The 19,894-nt window shown below is 28.3% G+C and overlaps 1 protein-coding gene across 5 annotated transcripts in view; it reads left to right on the top strand.

Moving 5' to 3' along the window:
- Positions 1-18,993, top strand: part of LOC142324066 (RUS family member 1) — a 49,988-nt gene extending 30,995 nt beyond the window's left edge. For all 5 annotated transcript variants that reach the window (XM_075364686.1, XM_075364685.1, XM_075364683.1 and 2 more), the window contains 5 exons: positions 3,724-3,842; positions 9,060-9,259; positions 14,227-14,492; positions 16,159-16,390; positions 18,800-18,993. In XM_075364686.1, coding sequence (XP_075220801.1) covers positions 3,724-3,842; positions 9,060-9,259; positions 14,227-14,492; positions 16,159-16,390; positions 18,800-18,888 — 906 coding nt within the window. In that variant the 3' untranslated portion in view covers positions 18,889-18,993. The remainder of the gene's footprint in view (positions 1-3,723; positions 3,843-9,059; positions 9,260-14,226; positions 14,493-16,158; positions 16,391-18,799) is intronic.
- The last annotated feature ends 901 nt before the right edge of the window (positions 18,994-19,894 follow it).

The following is a 19,894-nucleotide window of genomic DNA, read 5'->3' as shown; positions in this document are numbered from 1 at the left end:
AACAGGTTTGGTTTTTAGTAAGTAGTAAATAGACAAAAATAGAAATAATGAGGTTTGCTTCAATTTTGTATAAAATATAAAGAAAAATGAAAATAAAATAACATTCAGCAAATTACAAATAATAAATAAAACTAATTATATTCACAGAATGGGTAGACTTGCTATTACTCCATGAATAAAAAAGGAGCTGCCACAGGATTGCCTAGATGGATCAATGGAAACTAATATCTTGATCAAAGCAGAACATATAAAATAAACAATTATAAAAAATAGATGGAATTAAACTCCATATTAAGTATTAAAATATAAACACATCAAATAGTGTTAAGGGTAATGAAGAAATTAAATATAAAAAATAACTACAAAATAATTTACAATTACAAAGACAACGTCTTTGTAAGCACATATTATTATGTACATAATTTAAGCACATATTTATGTACACGTTGAATGGGTTGCAGGAAGTCCAAGATTTTTTTTTTTAGTTAGTATTATTTAAAAACTTATTGATGAAGTAATATTATTAATAAAAGAAAATCTTATAATTTTATTGTAAGTAAATTGATAGGAAGATTTTTAAATAGTTTGGTAATTTATTAAAAATGGCAACAGAATCATCTTAAGGCATTTTCTCGTAAGAAGCCTAATTATTGTGTTGAGATACATGAAAACATTTCTATTATTTGTTTTAGTAGAGAAAGATATTGTTATTTTTTTTAAGAATTAGTGATTATTCTTTTTAACAAAGAGCACATTCATAAATATGAACAAAACAAAAATTTTTAACAATAAATTTAATTTTTAAAAATTAAAATAATATTGCTTTTCAATATGTGTAGTAAAATAAATCTTTGTAGTATTTATTTTCTTTTAAGATAAACTTTATAATCACCAAATCTGTTAATGTCTTAATAAATTATTATGTGTATTTGTCAATCTGTTAACAATTGTGTGCAATATTATTTGTAATATTTTTAATTTTTTTACATCTTTTTTGTTTTTTATTGTGTAATATATATATATATGTAGTAAATTTCATGAAACGTTTTGCTGTATATATTTGCTTATGCACCTGTAGTAATGAAAGATTTATGAATAGTGTAATTAACAGAGAATAGAATTTATTTATGTATACCCTTCCATATTTCTCTGTAATTATCATATGTTACTTAAATTTTAATTGACTTTGAAAAAAATAGTTTCAGTCCAATCAGATATCTGTTTATGTATTTGTCCTTAGATTAAAAAAAAAAACCTTTGAATAAAACACTTTACAAATAACTGAAGGTTTAATAATCATAAGTTTTAATGACTGTTTGACTCTGATGATTCATATGTTAATAAGTATTTGAAATATGTATGTTCTCATATATCTTGAATAGTACATTGATTTGAATAAAACCTTGTAAATTATTGAGGGTTTACTGATGTTAATTTTAATTTTATTTTTTATGTCTTTGTAGACTCATAAGATGTAAAAATTATTAATATGTGTATTATAGATTTTCTTATAACTAGTAACTAATTTTACTTCATAAATATATCTCTCATAAATAATTAAAAGAATGAAATAAAAACATAATTATTCAGTATAATTCTTAAGATAACATTGGCTTATTGTAGTATAGGATGTTATTTTCCTTATGTTGGTATAACATTACAAGAAAAGGCTAAATAAATCAGAAAAGCAAATTTCATGGATAAAAATTTTATGAACATTGGCTACAGTTGTTTAATTTACACTATATTAATATCAATTCATATAATTATATCCATTTAAAAAAATGTTTTTCAAATGTATAATGTTTCTTCTTAATCATGTAAATTTTCCATTTTTTCATGAAGTTTATGTGAATTCTTAAATTAAAAATTGTGAAATCCTATATAACTAATTTACATGATTAAAATCATCTGTTATTATTTCTTTATTATCTAACATAATTGATCATATGAGATCCTCATGATCCCATTTAGGTTGGATGATTAAGTCTGTTGTATCTAACTTTGGCCAGAATTATGAATAAATGGCTTAATTGATTTAATAAAACTTAATGATCTTAATTTTTTCTGAAATTATCCACTTAGCTTTTACCAAGAACTGCCATTTTTTTGCTAAATGACATTTTACCAAAAAAATTAATGGTTCATAAAATCTGCTGCATTTTATGTAATTTTCTAAGGGTACATTTTAACAAAAAAATTTCAAAGTATAAGAATTATAGGAGATTTATTTTTAAACAACTTTTATGGGGAACTGAAATAAGAATGGGACTCTGTTTCCAAAGAGCTCCATTGTTCTCCCTCTCGTGAAAACGGGTATTTTGTGTGTGATTAATTCATTTGGTGTTGTATTTAGCAAAAAATTTCAGAGAAGAAGAATTAAATGAATTAAAACTGAAATATTTTTCAGGAACTTTTTTATGATGGATCCCTTTGAGCAATTCTTATTATCCAACAGATAAGGGATAATGTGCAACTTCACCTGAAAGAATGTTATCTGTAGATTTGAATTTCTTGACATTTTTGTAGGTAGAATATTGATTTATAATAATAAAGGCAATCGCTCATCAGTATCCCTATTACACTCATGATAGGAAGCTTGTTATTTCTGAGGTAATAATAGTTATACCATTATTCTTTGTGAATTGATTTTATTTCTTACTGCTGTTTTAATTCTTTGTAATAACATAGAGCCAATTCAGTTTATCAACTCAATGTAGCTATTTGAACATAAGTTACAATTTTTGCCTCTATCATGAATATTTTAAAATCTCGTTAGAGGAAATGTATATTAATTTTCAGTAGAATTTTGTACCAAATCTAAAATGTAAAAAAAATAAATATTGCAAATCTTCAATGTTTTAGATTAATGATATATACTGGATTAAAATATGTTCCATTTTTATAAAAAAAGACTAGCAGACCTAGAAATGCTTTGCTATTGCTAGATTTGAGTATATTTATAGTTTAAATGAACATAATTGAATGTTTGAAACATTTAAAAAAATGAACATTATGGAACTTCACAAAATTTAATCTTTCCCCTTTTCCCTTTAACCCTTTTTCCTTTTCCCAATTTCCTTTTCCCAATTTCCTTTTCCCATTTTCATTTTTACCACATTCTCTTCCCCATTGGAAGAGAATAATGTTTTCCCTTTCCATTCCCCAGTTTCCCCATATTTCCAACCCCTTTCATTCCCCATTTCTGTTTCCCTTTTCCTCCTTCATCTTCCCTTTTCCCCATTTTCTTTCTTTTTTATCATTTCCCCATTCCATTTCCTTTTTCCATTTTCCCCTTCTTCCCTTTTACGTTTCTCAATTTTTCCCTTTTCTAATTTTTCCCCCCACATAAATCGACCCTGTAGTTTTTTAGTCTATAGCAGACACACATCAGAAACATTGAAATGGAATCATAAAATACTTAGTATAGCGTTTGTTGCTTTTACATTCAACAGATAACACTGTTTTAAAAAAAAAGCATGTTTTTACCTGTCACAGGTGTGACATCTTAGGTATATAGTACCTTAGGTATATAGTAAGTATATAAAAACATGCACGTATTTGAATGCAATGTTGTGTCAAAATTTCAAATCAATCGGTGAAGAATTTTCGTAGGTATAAGATTTTGAACAAATGAACATTTACAGTTTTATTTATATAGATTATTGTTTTAATTTTTGAATTTCTGTTTTATAGTAATTAATTAAATATCTACATTTTCAGGCAATTCGTAATAATATGGCTGATGTATCTGCAAAAGATGGTAGTCAAGAAACATGTCTCAATTTAATTGGATCTATTTTTGGGATATTAATGCTTTCAGTTATTGCTGATTCCGATATGTAAGTTTATATATTATTAATTTCTTTATTCTTGTTAGTTCTGTGAAAACAGTATACCAGTAAATCTGCATGATTTACTGGACTTTACATATATTAAAACTATTAAAAAACAGTTTTATATCGATTAAATTATTTTTAATAAGAGCTCACTGACTAGTAAATTCTGTTAAAATTAAAAGAAAAAAATAATCTATACTTTCTTATTTGGCTGAAGATGTCAAAAAGAATAAAGAGAAATCGTAGACATTACCAAACAGGTGATCCATTGCAAAGAAACATCAACCCTATATAATAAGCCAAATGCAGTTTTAATGGCTGAAGGATTTCCACCCTGGTTTGGAAATAAAGTATGTTTAAATTAAAATTTATTGAAGGTTCTCCAAGCTAATATCATTATAATTTAGGATAATAATGCACTCATATCACCAGAACTAACTAAATTAAATTTTATGAAAGACAGCAGTGGTCAAACATTAAAGAAGAATGTCAGTAAAAGAAAATTGGCTGTTCACAAAAAAATGTAAAATCTCTTTCTTCTTAAAATAATCATGTATTAACTTGATGGTATCCATTCCATCAGTAGCTGTTCGTTTACCAGCAACAAGGTAAACCTACCATCCAGCAACATAAGTGAGTTTGCAGCTTCTACAGGATAGCAACTCCTAGGATGGAAATGCAGAAATTAAAATTGAATGCTGAACAGAAAGAGGATTCTTTAATTTGTTGATTTACTCTACTCCCATCCTTTGTTGTGACTGTGATGCATGTAAAATACCTAATTTACAAGGGCAACAGTTAAGAGTAAATTTCTTTAGTAGCAATAATATCCATGTCATAAATGTAATATGTATGTTACATCTGTAATATTTGTTATGTGATTATATATAATAAGTATTTTAAAAGAATTTCTTTCAATATTTTGATTAAATTATATCCATAGCTAATATTTAATTACACAACTGCCCAAAAAAGAGAGTATTGTATTTAGGGTGTATGTATGTTTGTTCCACCGCAGCAGCTCAACAGCTGAACCATTTAGATGTATGACTGTGCATTGGAATCCTCACGTTACCTCAGGAATGTCACAGGCTATATATATACGTTTAAATAAATTAAAGAAATTAGAAAAAAATTTACTATGTACAAAATTGTCACCCACATGCTCTTTAATTATCCTATATTAAAGAGCAATGTTATGTTTGTCAGCAATGATTTTTTTTTTAAGTCTATGTTTTTTAATATTTATCTCTTGTCATATATTGTGTATATGAACATTTAAATATTGTATAAAAAATAAAGTAAGCAAAAATAAATGTAAAATACAAATCTTAGCATCTATTGTAAAATCTGTGCTTTTCTATGTTCTTAAACAACTTTAAAAACCAAGTTGTATTAACAAATTTTGTAAATGTTGTTTCGTAAAAATATTGGTAAAAACATTCTGAAAATATTTTAGATGTGAAGAAAAATTTCTGATGTGAATTTGCTGATTAAAACAAAAAAGTCAAAATTTAAAATGGTTAATCTTGTATGAATAAATAAATAATTTTTTTATATTAATCAGTACATGATAAAAGATTGTATAGATCACATCATAAATAGATAGATATGCTATTCCATAGTTAAAAAAAGGAATTTCCCAAAGATTTGTCTAGTTGGCTCAAAGGAAACCATGTTAAAACTTTGATCACAACAACATCACAAAATATACAGTTATAAAATAAAAAATAGAAGTCCACATTAACTATTTAAAACATAAAACATAATTACAATATAAAGAATAATTCAGAAAACATTAATAAAAGTTATATTTATGCTCACATTGAATGGAAATGCAGAAAATTCAGGTTCTCTTTAATTTTTTTAATTAGTATTACTTAAAAATTCATTCAAAAAATAATATTGTTTCTGTAAAAGAATTCTTTTACGTCTTTTAAGTACTTTAAAGAAATTGATGGAACATTTTTTTTCAAAATGATTTGGTAATTTATTACCAAAAATGGCTTGCCAAAAATAATTATTATTGTCAGAAATGGCAATGAAAGCATAATAAAACTGTTTCTTGTAAGCCAAAGTAATGTAATAAGTTATATGAAAACAGCTCAGTTGCCTAGTTTGATAGAGGTGGTGTGTTATTTTTTAAGAATAACTATTCATTTTAGCAAAGGTAGTACATTTATAAATATAAACATAAGAATAAGTTTTAATTTTCTAAATATCATTCTATATGATTCACATTTATGGGTGCCAAATGGTGATCTGACTGCTCATTTTTTTAACTTGGAAACTTGTCCTGTCTTTGGCCAAAAAGAAATTAAAGAAAAATTACTGCAAAATGCACATGATTAAGAATATGAAATTCAAAATATAAGTGTCAAAATGACAGATTTGTACAGTTGACCAGAATTTAAAAGTAATATAATATTTCTTAATTACATGTAATCGAATTGTTCGTAAGATTATTTAACCTCAACAACATCTCTAATATTTATAGAATACCTGTTCAGGTATTTTTGTCAATTACAAAATTAACAAGCAGTGTTACAGAAGAGTTTGGTCTTCCTATACCTATGTGGATCTTTACATCCTTTTTGTTCATAAGAAGTCACCAGGTCAACTAGCTGTTTCATGATTCATGATGTTTTGCATTAAAATAAATAATGCATTTATGTACCCAAAATTATTACAAAGAATCAAAATCAAAATTATTATAAGTATCAAAAAATACTTCTTTCCTACATTATTACAAAAAAACTTCAATATACGACATAAATTCTAAGTTGGGTTTAAATCTTGAGCATTTTCAAGTTAAGGATAAATTTTCTGACTTGTTTCAAATTACAGCATGGTGTGCTGAAAAGTATCTCACCTGTCAGTGAATATTTACATGAAAGGTGCAATTTTCATTTTTATAATTTCTAATTACTTCAATGAATTCATTATTCTATCCGCTGGTACTAAACTTCCAGGTTCACTAGATGTGAAATACTTGCAAAACATCTTTTCTGAATGGTGCTTAATGATATACTGAAAGTATTCAGCTCTCACTGGTTCACCAGTGCTTTGTTTAAGAATAGTTGTTTTGAACTCTTAAGACTAAAAAGTATGTCATCACTGAATATTACATTCTTCCATTTATCACAACTCCAAGTTTCATAATTTCTGTCTGTTCCAAACGAAAATTTTTTCTTCATTGCAGGCATTAGTAACTAGTTTTTTCAATCTTCTTTTTTGTTTTAGCATTCAGAACCACCATAAGGTATTACTTCAAGGATGAATGAGGATAATATATATGAATGTAAGTGAAATGTAGTCTTGTACAGTCTCAGGGTGACCATTCCTTAGAGTGTGGTTAATTGTAACCCAACCACCAAAGAATACTGATATCCACAATCTGCTATTCAAATCTGTATAAAAGTAACTGGCTTTACTAGGATTTGAACCTTAGAATTCCTGACTTAGAAATTAGCTGATTTGTGATGACAAGTTCATTACTAGACCAACCCAGTGGTTTTTTTTCAGTCTCTTTTCTGGCCTTTTGTTCTGCTTCAGTAAACCTACAGCAAACTGTTGATGAACTGTTGCTGGCACCAATTGCCAATAAATCTCATGGAAGGCCCTCATTTGACTTCTGAGGATGACTTTCACAATATAATTTTATGCATCCTAAGAGTTTTTTACAAATTCATCAAAACGAAAAGGGCAAGTCTAGACTTGTCCTTTCATTTTGGAGAAAATGCTTCTAAGTCATCATATCTACTAATTATTCAGGAGACACTAGGTTTATTAATTATTTTCCAACAATAACTGCAGCAGCAGTGTCTCGCACAGTCATAGGATTATGAACACTAAAAATAACACAAACTTTGTCCTTTTCTTAGTAGTTAACAAAGATATTTGCTATTTCATGTTTTTATTCTAAGCTACTTCAAACTGGAGCATTTTTAATCATAATTATTTTTTTTTTTTATTTTTCAAATGACATATCTTATTACTTTATTTCATGAATGCAGTTTTGTATAAGATTAATTATTAATATATGTTTGTATGGTGATAAAAAAATTAAAAAAATTTTAATTTTAAGAATAAAGTATTATTAGAATTTTTTAAAATATTTTATGAAATATCTTATAAAACTTTATTGTTTAGAAGTCTCAAAGTTTCTTTTTTTAAATAAAATTTATCGTATTAAATTTAAGTGATTTAATATAAGTGATTATATCAAAAGTTGAAAAACTCCATATTTCCTACTTGTAGCAGGCAACTATGGAACAATAAGAAAGTGTTACTTACTCAGTGCGTTCCCCAATAAAAAACAATTCTTTAAAGAAGCATCTTTTATTTGTTTTTTTCTTCTTCAACACAATATTTTTCTAAGTGGACTGATTTTCGCTTATTTCTGCTTTGAGTATTTTTCTAGGTAGACTGATTTTTGCTTATTTCTGCTTTGAGAATGTCTTGCATTGTAAGATATAAGTACAAGGAAACAGTTATGTTCATTGCAAAAATGGGAGTATTCTTATTACTCTTCTTTGAAAGTTATCAATACATGAAGATATACAAAAGAATATATTAAATGAACAGATACAATTAAAATCCAACATTCTCTTCAATAATGTTTTGAATGCATGTCTTCCTAATTTAAAGAAAGAAAAAAACTGCTAGCGGTATTATCAACTAGGTTGAGAACAGCAGTACTAGTTACTGAAGATGCCACTAAAGTGACTGAAAGAATTATGATGTAAGTTTTGAAAACATATTTAATAGATTTGGTTTGGCTTGTCATTAAAAAGTTGATAACTTCATTGCCAGTTGTAAACAAAAAAAAAACAAAAAAATAGCAAATGCATCTCATCTTTACTTGTGGAATGGCCTTCACAACAGTAACAGTAATTCAGTACATAACATTTACCTTTATACTGAAAACAGTAATTTATTTCTGAATAATGTAAAAATATTGTAATAGCTAAAACTGTATGCAAAAATAAATTATTTTACATGAAAACAAAGAATAAAGTTTTCATTAAAAATTTACTGACGTTAAAAAACTCAGTTTGATATTTTAAGTAGTTGTTCTAACATTTGAAAGTATTGGATTTTGCATTCACCTGAGGCTGGTTTTTTTTTAATGTGTTATTTTGTTTGTTTTATTTTATGTATATATATATATATTTTTTTTTTTTAAATTTATTTTATCATAATATTATTTTTTCATAGGTTAGCAAAATTGATATTTATAATTTGCATATTACTTCATCTCTACTCAAATTATAGAGCCGTGAAAGCACTTAATTTTAAGACATTAAATAAAGAAAGATTTTTAATTTTATTAAGAAATTATTTGAAATATCAAACTGTTGAAAATACAGACAAAGTAAATGATCTTGAATCAGTCTTTCTTGGAACTGGGATTACAGGTAACATTCATTATAAGTACAAACATAAATTCTCAAAAATTTTAATTTTTATGTTTATTTATTTTGTTACTTATTAATGGTGTGATCATAAATGTGGTTTGTTCTACAATAAGTCTTTCTATTTGTAAATTATGTGGATAGAATTTTCTGTGACTTTAAGGAGGTTTTTACAGGTGGATGAAGCCACCTACAGGTACGTAAAGCCACCTACAGGTACCTACAGGTGGTTATGTAAAGTTTTTGGTTTTTCTAATTCTCATAAATTCTGTAAATTGTATCATCAGCTAGTAACAGATTGTGGATTTTTAGGCAACCATCCACTTTTATTTGACTCCATACAGACTTACAAGGGCAGGTGATCGGCTTACAACATAATTTATTGATGCTCTTTTGCAGGGTGGAAGGAGGGTGATCTCTCCTTTAAATCTAGAGTGGCAGCTTCCAGTTTAGTCCAATTTCAAAATAAACTTCAGTTAAGGATTTTTTAGTGGTTCAAGTACTTTATTAGTTTCCTACCTGCAGTCATAGCAGAGATAGCAGTTGATTGGTGAGCATTCCCATCTCATAATCTAGAGGTCCTGGTTTCAAGTCTTTCTGTTGATTATTTTTTAACTGTTATTTTTTATTGCATATAGCTATTGTAAATGATTCTTTGTAGTATTTATAATAATATTTATTACAGTCTACAAAAAAATATGTGAATTTTATGTTTACTGGTTATTATTTTATTCATTCAAATATAACAATTAACATGTTCACTGCTATGGTATATAATGAATAAGGTACCTAGTATGCTAAAAAATATTTTTCATAAATGTATTGAAGTGTAGAATATAGCCAAAATCTTTTTTTAGGGTTTTTGTTTTGCAGTTTGTGACATCTTACATTGGTACTCGTATCCAGAGAGTGTGCACCGCAAATGAACTGATTCCGAGCCAGCCATGCAGTATTCCCTTTCTGTTCTTTGTTTCAATGAATATATTATTACTACCACTAATTACAACAATACTAATTTATACGTTTATTGAATTACAGTATTTACAACCAACCTCACCGCTCTCCAATCCACTTATTTGTTTTCATGAAACCCTTATCAAAGCACTCAACTGGGCACAAACCCAGCTTCTCTGGACAAACTTCACAAATGAATGTGTTTGCTTTCTTTTTCCATTTTTGTTACAAACTTGCAAAGTTTTCTTTTGCTCCCACCTTTTGCATCTCTATCTTCATTTTGTGTGGGTTGGCGCATGGTATGGTGTCCTGGAGAAGTTTGTTTTGGCTGCTCCTCTTTAAGTGGCAAAAGTTCCTCTGTGACCTTTAGATGGAAGTTGTACAGAAAGTTTCTCTTTTTCATGCTATCTGTGCATGTTGTATAAGTGGTGTGCATTGACTATAAGCATTTGTAAAATATGGGCAAATTTTTTCTTGTACCACCGATTTGTTTTCTTCTCACAAGGATAATAAGCCATCATCTGATCCATTTTGTCTACACCTTTCATATGTGCATTGTATATAATGGGTTTTGGTTTCTCTTGTTCCTGTTTTCTTTTATTTATTATTGCGCATGTTTCATTGTCAAACTGAGAAGAAATGTAGGTGACAAGTCTTTCATCCTTCCACTTTTCGATCATAATACATCTGGATATTGGACGATGGTTTTGCCTTTTTTCAAAATTGTACTTTTAACTAAATCCAGGAATGCTTCCGATCAATTCGTAGAGTACCAATACAATATGTATCTTTTGCAAGAAGTTTGGAAATGAGAATAAAACTATTATAATAGTTATCCATGAATGAGTTTCCACGATTTAATAATTCATTCATGAGATACAGTATGACTTATTAACAGTGACTTTTCCCTGCAAAAAGTCACTGCTTCCACCATAAACAGCAAACTTAAAAATGATCCCTTGAGGTTCATGTAGGCAGTATAACTTTAGGCCATACTTATGGCATTTGCCCTTAACTGTCTACGTATAAGCCAGCCTCTCCAAAGTATTATTTCGCTTCATTGACAAATAATTCTCTTGAACGATAGATAATACATCAACATCATTGTTTTATTAAAATGATGTATTAGTGGTCTTACTTTGAACAGACGATCAATATTAGCAATGGCTGGTCAACTCGGTGGACAGGAAGTTGAGGAGCATTAACTTCAAAAGCGCAGACATCTAAGAATTAATAGAAAGCAATCACAGCTCATTTACTATCTAAATGTGGGTAAGTTAAGAGTCTGTGGGTTTTCCAGTAATTCTGGAGTCTATTGACTTTAATGGTTCCTGTGCATTGTTACAAACCAATGAAAACTTTTAATTCTGGTACTGTGAGGTCTTTCCACTGAGTTGTACGAGATTTTTCAGAAGATGAAGGATCACAAAACAGTTCAAAAGCGTATTCGTTCGTATTTCTGCAAATCGACTTTAAAAAAATATCATCCACAAGTAAAAGAGACCACTCTATTGGTCTGTTCTACCTCAAAATTGGTATCAATAATCTACTATCTCTTACAGGCCTGAAAGGAATTTTCCTTAATCTTAGAATATTATTTGTCCAAATGGAATTTATTTCATCATCCAACTCACTTTTGGATGACTCCTCTGATGTGGAGTTTTATCAAGACTATACTTATAAGTTTGTCATAACTGAGGTGTTGCACAACTGTACGATGGGTAGCCATTGCTAATAATAAATTAGATGAAAAGAGTAAAATAAAATAGCACTAAAAAATGTGTTGACTCACTGGCTTGGACACTGTGAACTTGGCATAAAAGTAAAAAAAAAAACAGAATTGGTGGGAAACCAGATACATAAATTACATGAACAATATCTACTTACAATGTGCACAACATATGATCTACTTCTGCTAAGAGCTGAGCTCAAACTAAACCATAACAAACATTACAGTAATGGTACTAGTAAACGAGTAGTCCGCTCCTAGCAGTGGATGACAACTACTCATACAAGTAGCCTGCACTAAACATGTTAACCTAAAAATCTTTTTTGAATATATGAGACACCTAGGGGTCACATGGGGATTGAAGGATTAACAAACAGAAAAAACAAACTTATTTTTTAAAACTTGAAAAAATTTAAATAAATAAATTTATTTTAATTTTCAGGTTATTTGTTACAATTTGTAGGATAATTGTAAAAAAACAAATAAAATATAAATATTTTTGGCATCAAGAATATTGACAATGGATGTAGCAGTTATTAATCTATCTTCAGTTGCATATTTGTTATAATGTAAGAAATTCTATTTTTGCACTTTTATTACTACTACTATTTGTATATTTAGCTGTTGACCATTTGTTTCATTAGTATATTAATGAAATGGAGACTAAAACTCAAAACCTCTCAATTATGAGACTGGAATGCGTACCACATTGGTACTGCCACTGCTATGACCGCCAGTGTACAAATAAGCTACTTGAACTGCTCAGAAATCTTTCAAGAGTTTATTCGAAAGTGTGCCAAGTTGGAAGCCCATTCTAGATTTAAAAGGGAAACTGAGAAACCCCTCCCTACTACTCTGCAGAGGGTATAAATTAGCTTCGTTTTAAGCTGACAGTCTCCCTTGTTAATCTTAGTGCATTTACTTTTTTCCCTTTCTTGGTCCTGTATATGTTTAAACATTTATTTTGCTGTGTTCCTTTGTTGTTATTGTCAGTCATTAAGACCATACTAAAATGTCCCCTATGATTTCTTTTTCTGTTACCTACAATCATTCTTCATAACTTTAGTACTCTTCTGAAAATCTTCTCATTATTTATTTTACTAATTTACCCTTTCCATCCTTTCCTTTACGTATATTTCAGAAGATTCAATTTGTTTTTTAACTTAGGTTATTACCATTTATGTTTCAGCTTCAAAGAGAAATGTTTCAGTAATAGAAAGCATCTTATGAGTTTTTTAGCTCACAGTTAAATCTACTTTTTAATTAACTTCTTTTTTTTGTTAAATACTTCCTTTGTTCTAATAACTGTAAACTCCATACAACAACTGAGTTTCTCTGTAACTATTGTCACTTTTTTCATCATTGCTGTTGTCCGTCTCTGGTTGCTCAGGTATATTTACTAAGTTACTTCCATTATAATCATTTATTGCCAAGTTCTTCTATCTGCCACCTTTCTGCCCCTAATCTTTATATCCTTCCTCATTTGGACTATCCACTTCTTTCTTAGTTTTCCCTGGGCCTTGCCTCCTTACATTCTTTTTTAGCTACATTCTTGCTGTTTTTAACTTTCAGATCTGATATTAACATTTTCTACAAATTCCTAAAATATTTTTTCTTTCCTAGATTATTTCAAGATCTGTCCAAATCTTCCGTCATCTTTGTCAATTTCTTTTTATTTTTTGTTATTACTTCCTTTTTATCAGGAAGAACAATATGCTTTATAAAAATAGATTGTTACACATTTTTTTTCCTGTACTTGCCATCTCCTTCTTTTGTTCATAAAGGTCATGATTATTTCCTCCCAATATATATTGATTATAAATTAATATTTCAACACATTGATCTCTCTAACGTCTCTTCTGGTTCCAGTTTCTTGAATTGTTTCATTTTCAATTTTTTATTCTTTGGTTTATGTTAAGTTCCATGAGATTTGTTATGTTTTTTTCATTAATCCTGCTGTTTTCTTAGAATATCATCAAATAATTAAATATCTTCCCTACTTTATAAAATGGTGAGAAAAATACTGAAAACACAAAAGTTGCAATAATGTGAGACCTGATATATCTACTGAGACAAGTAGTAGCTTAAAATACTCAAATAATCAATTCACATTTTATGAAGCCTCACCCAAAATTTTTCCCAACTTTTGAGTCAAGTTATAAATGAACATTGGTTCTCCCTATGTTATAACATGGTAAGAAAAATCCTGAAATGTTGGTTGCAAAGCGGCAGGGAGTACAGCTCTCTATTCTACTCTTAAAATAACTCTTGAATAATTATTTTTCAGATCAAGATCTTTGTGGATTTCAAATCGAACTGGGATCTTCATTACAGGAGATAATTGATAAAAACCTTTTAACAAATGCAGAACTTCAATTCTATTCAGATTATAGTGAGAGTTGTAATAATTCTTTTATGGTGGTTGTTAATTTATCACTGAAAACCATATTTGTTGTGTTGAAACCAAGCCATACTGAGAGAGATGTATTGTTATCATTTTATCTAGCAATTCTTAATGGTATAGCAACTTCAGTTTCTAATAATGTTCAATTGGTATGTATAAAATTTACTATTATTTCCTTCATTTTTATAACAATTAATTGTGCTTGTTTTATTTATAAGCTGGAAAAAAGATAAACATGAAATTCTTTATTATATGTTTACCTTCTGGAGCAGACTCAATAAAGTCTGTTGGTTGAAGTACTGTAAATTATTATTATGCATTATATCTGATGTTTTATTGGCCAGCTACTACTACATTCTTCATCATGAATGTTTGTTCATCCTTCTCAAAACAAATGACACCATTGTCTTATTTAGGGTGAATAACATTCAGCCTGTAAAAATCACAAATTTATCTGTGAATTTCAGCCACAGAATTGTTTTTTAGACATCAAAAATCGGGTTACTCCTTGAACTTAAAACTCAGTGGGATCACAAATTACAACAATCATTACAAGCAGATGAATATAAACAACTAATCACAAAATTACTAAACTATTGTCGTTAACCGCTGACTATTGATTGAAGTAACTGAACTATGCAAGCACCATCTGTTTACATTGTGTATATAGGCAACAGATTCTAAACGGACCTTACTTTTATAAACACACCTTGTTTCATCTCAGTACATTTTATAAAATAAGAATTTTGTATGACTGGTCCAAACTGCAACCTGAATTTTATTGGTGAAAAATAAAAGTAGATCAGTTTGAAAGATTTCATGGAACAGAAATCTCTGCATGATCTTATTGTAACCCAAGGTAAATTGATTTTCAGGCTGTGACTTGTGAATATTTATTAAATCTATTAAAAAAAAGTAGATAAAAATTTATAGTAGAAGAGTAACATTTAGATCTATGAGTTACTTTGCATAGACTGTCATTCATACAGCTAGTAAAACAGAATCCATCTTTTGGTATCCCGATTTAGAAGTAATTTTTTGTCTATAATCAAAGTATAATTGATTATATACCGTGTTAAAGTTTTTAAGCTTTATTAGCTACAGTAAGCTTAATGAGCTATGGTCTATGGAAAATAGCTGAAATGGCTTTTTTTAATATCATTCTTAATTTTTCCTCCAATTCATTGTGAACAAATCAAATATGTAGGTTGCACTCATTTCAAAGATAACCGCAGTTTTCATTATGTTTTAATGTGAATACTATGTAATTTTTTTTGAGAAATGTTAAATGGATCAGTAGAAAATGTCTTTCTACTAGACATTATGTGAAGTACTATTATACAGAATTTATATGATGTACTCCATACAATAAAATTTTGGAAGAAATAGCGAAATTCTACCCTCTTACTATTTAAATGTGATAAATTGTAAAGACATTCATTATTTACTTTAGGTTAGTAGAAATAAATTATGATTAATTTATGGTTTTTCTTAAAATGAAGTACCTGAACGTGCTATTCGCATATAAAATAAAGGATAATCTTTGCCAGGTATATGTAAAATAAGAATGTCTGTACATATTCACAAAAAATATTAAAAAGTTATTTTGAAATCAACAGTAACAAATTTAAATCACATATACTTGAAAATTGCACATAATAAATAACAGCAAAAATATTTATTATGTGTGCCATTGGGTATGTTGTGTAATTTTAAAATTCATGTAAAGGAACATATGTATTCATTGTGTTTAATTTTATATATTTAAGTATTATATTATGAAACAATAAATAATCTCTCCTTATGTAATTACAGAAAATAATGTCAGATATCATTAAGAAAGGCACTCCACTAGATCAAATCGTTGAACAATTAGAGGGAAATGCTACAGGAAATACAAAAAATATAGTTAAAAAAATTAACTTCAATTATGACTTGTGTAAAGATTTTATGAAAAACTACGGTGTTCCGATGGAAGAAATTATGGTATTAAATGATCATGTTAAAAATGAATTTGAATGTTTTTTGAAAGTATTAGAAATAAATGGTATGTATATGATTTATCTAAATAATCTTTTGTTATGTATTTCAGTTCAGATTCTCTTAACTACTATTTTCAGTTTCATGTGGGAAAAACTTGGATAAAATAAGGAAGATATTAAAAGTGTTTTCAGTTGGGAGAAATTTTACAGTCTGCGCACAAAAAAATGTTCAGTTGCAGTAACACAGATTGTATATTAGAGTGATTGCAATACCCTCTTCATTTTCAAAAATGTAAGGGCCTATGACACCATGTGATGTCAAAGCATACCATACTGTAATTTTGATGTGTAACAGACAGTGCAGTAGTCGACAATTTTGCCCAATAATGGAAATTCTACCAGTTTGCATACTCTTAAGATGGAAATAGGCATCTTCCAACATCCATTCTTTGTTGGTGAAATCAGCATCCTTGTTTATCTTTGAAAACATTTGTTTGCTGTGTTATGAACATGATTCTACAAACAAGGTGGGTCAATGCAATAGGTTGATGTAACAAATGAGTCTGTAAGTTCTTAGAGTATTTGTAACTTTTAAAGGTGGAACTTCAACTCAGGCAGCATTCTGTATAATCGAATAGCTAAACTGTAAGTTAAGTCAACTGTAAAATAATGTATGTTGTCAGACTGAGTGGCAAGGACTTCTGATGATAGCTTGTTTTACTACCTCAATATTGTCTGTTATATAAGAAATTCATACACTACCTCGTAGTTTCTTATTCACAACCAAAGTGCTTTTTTTAAATTTATGAACCTTGTTTCTTTTTATACATGAAAAAATGGGATACATCCATGGCATCCTAACTAGTAAGATGTCAAATTCCCTTTGTACAGCCATCAAACTTATTGCTTACATCTGAACTGATTACATCCTTTCTCTTACTACTTTATGAATCAGAACTTCCTTTCTGCATCTTCTATTCTTAATGCTACCAGATTCTTATACTGATTACATGTAAATCTTTCTGTAAATCTCAGCCAAGTTTTTTTTTTCAATGTTTTAAATATTTTATTTCAATCTGTATTATTGCATGCCCTCTGCGTAACTGCAGATTCCGTATAGGCTGCTTTATTTTTCTTAAATTTATCTTATAACATTAATTTGCATGCCAAATATCCTTCCTTGTGCCCATATTCTTACGGAACCCAACCAGACTTCATCTAGTGCATCAAAGGAGACTCTTATTTCTTTATTCAGACTTCTTTATTTCTTTCAAATATTTTATCTGATAATTTATCCACTCTGTATAGATAGTATTCTGTATATTTCTGTCATCTGCTATCTCTGTCTTCTCTCCCAATAATTTTCCTCTGCACTTTTGGTATAATACATTTTCCCAAAGTTTTTTTTATTTTTCTGTGTGCCATATCCGGGTAATTATATTTTTGTCTGGACAGTACTTTTCTGCATCAAACAATATTTGTGTTTTTGTTTTCTCTTATTATTTTATTTCTAAAGTGCCTGTTCATTATCTGTTTTCATCATATTTAGAAGTTTAATATTTTTTATATCCATCCATCAATTTTATTATATCTTATTTATTAATTATCTTTCTCACGTAAAGTCTCTATCTTAAAGTCTCTAAAGTATTCTATCTTCAGTATCCTCTTTTATAAATAGTTTTATTTGTTTAAACTTTACTTTTATAGCAATTTTTTGACCTCCTATAATATGATCAAGTAATTTTTTTTATTGTGTCTTAATACAATCTTTGTTCTAATTTTTTTAATTTCTAAAAAAGTCTGAAATTTCTTCAAAAAAGTTGGTGTGTACTCCTAGATGATTTTCAATTCATAATTTTGTTTTTGAATTTCTTCCCTAATAGTCACAATTACCAGATTTCTTTTTCAGTCTTCCAGTACTTATGAGATTGTTACCTAAACTTCTGTGATTTCAAATCACTGTAGCCTTAATTTTTCAGTCAGTAGTATCTGAGATTTCTAGCTTGTTAGGTAAACCGGTATCTATCTGTTCTTTTATCTAACTATGGTTGCAACATTATTACTATTAAAGTAATATATTTTTGATGGAATCAGTGTTGCTATATAACCTTCTGATTGAAAAAAAAAAAACACAGAAACTAAAAATTCATCATAAACTTCATTGTTGGTAGGAACAACAGTGAAAATTTCCATTTAATACTATCCATGGCTTTACCAGAAATTAAAAAAATGAATATCTGCTTTGAGAAGTGGGTGTGTAAAGAGATAATCTGCTGGTGACTATTGCATATTCCATGTGACTATGGCCACAGTTTGTGTTTAAGGGCCAATTGGAAATAAGTTTTGGAATAACCCTTTTATAGTTTTATTTTATGAATATATAGGTTTTTTAAATATTGAAAATATATAATCTTAAGATTAGCGTAAATTATGTTTTATGTATGTAATAATTTGCTTTTTCTGATATCTTTTAGGTTGGACAGTAGACAGACACCATATGCCAACCAAGGAATGGAGAGGTACTTGGGCTTCAGATTTAAATTCAAAAAGTGTTTATTATTAAGTCATTTGTCAAGTCAATAGTAGTAATTTCTGTGAATACTTTATATACTGAATTTTATAATGTAAAAAACTTTTCATATAGGTATAATTATATTTATATTTACTATTTGTATATGATTATTGAAACTTTATCTATGTATTTTTAGGGATTTTATTCAGTTGATAAAACATGGTAAGTCGACATTATATCATGACCACTCTGTAAATAATTAAAAATCATGGAAATATATTTATCTACTATTTTCGTAAAAAAATATTATATTTTTATGATCTCAATAATATTTTATTGTAATATGTTCAATATTATTAAATTATTATAATTTTTTGCATGATAATATTAATAAAATTATTCCAATTGAGATCGTGTCAAATTATTAAATTTTATTTGGAAGGAAATGAAAACTGGTTTTTAATCTAGAGTGACTCGCTACATGAATTTCTGTCATATTGTTAGGAATGAATTCTTTATCAGAACATATTTAATTGTTGTTTAATTACATAACATTTAAATTAACCAGCAGTTGCGCAGATATTAACAATTAAAAGGTTTACAGCCTTTTTAAATGTATTGGGAGATCAAGTTCATTATTTAAAAAAAAAGTAAACCTCTAGGTATCTTAGAAGTGTATGAAATTTCAGCTTCATACAAATAACCATTACTGAGAAATTAATTTTTATGTTAAAATACAAGTGGTGGATAGCCAGTAAAACTAAATGTTTCCAGAACTACGTTGGTATAAAGTCTTTTCTTTATTTTGGTGTGGGGGACCATCCCCTGAATTTGTGAAACTGGTTTTATAAACATCCTATATTTAAATTGAATTTTTTAAATGTACATATGCTAAAATCCAACAGGATTTTACTTTTAAAAAAAATGTATTTATTGAAAAGTAAAAGGCAAATATAATTTATTTTTCTACATAGTTTCCTGCTTTAAAAATACATCACAGCATCATAGAATGAAGATGATTGCGTCAGGAGCCAATTGCGCATGAATCCCCCATGCA

This window comes from Lycorma delicatula, chromosome 4, assembly GCF_047948215.1.
Source record: "Lycorma delicatula isolate Av1 chromosome 4, ASM4794821v1, whole genome shotgun sequence".
Lineage (NCBI taxonomy): Eukaryota > Metazoa > Arthropoda > Insecta > Hemiptera > Fulgoridae > Lycorma > Lycorma delicatula.
Note: the sequence above shows the minus strand (reverse complement) of the source record. Positions and strands in the feature narration are given on the sequence as shown.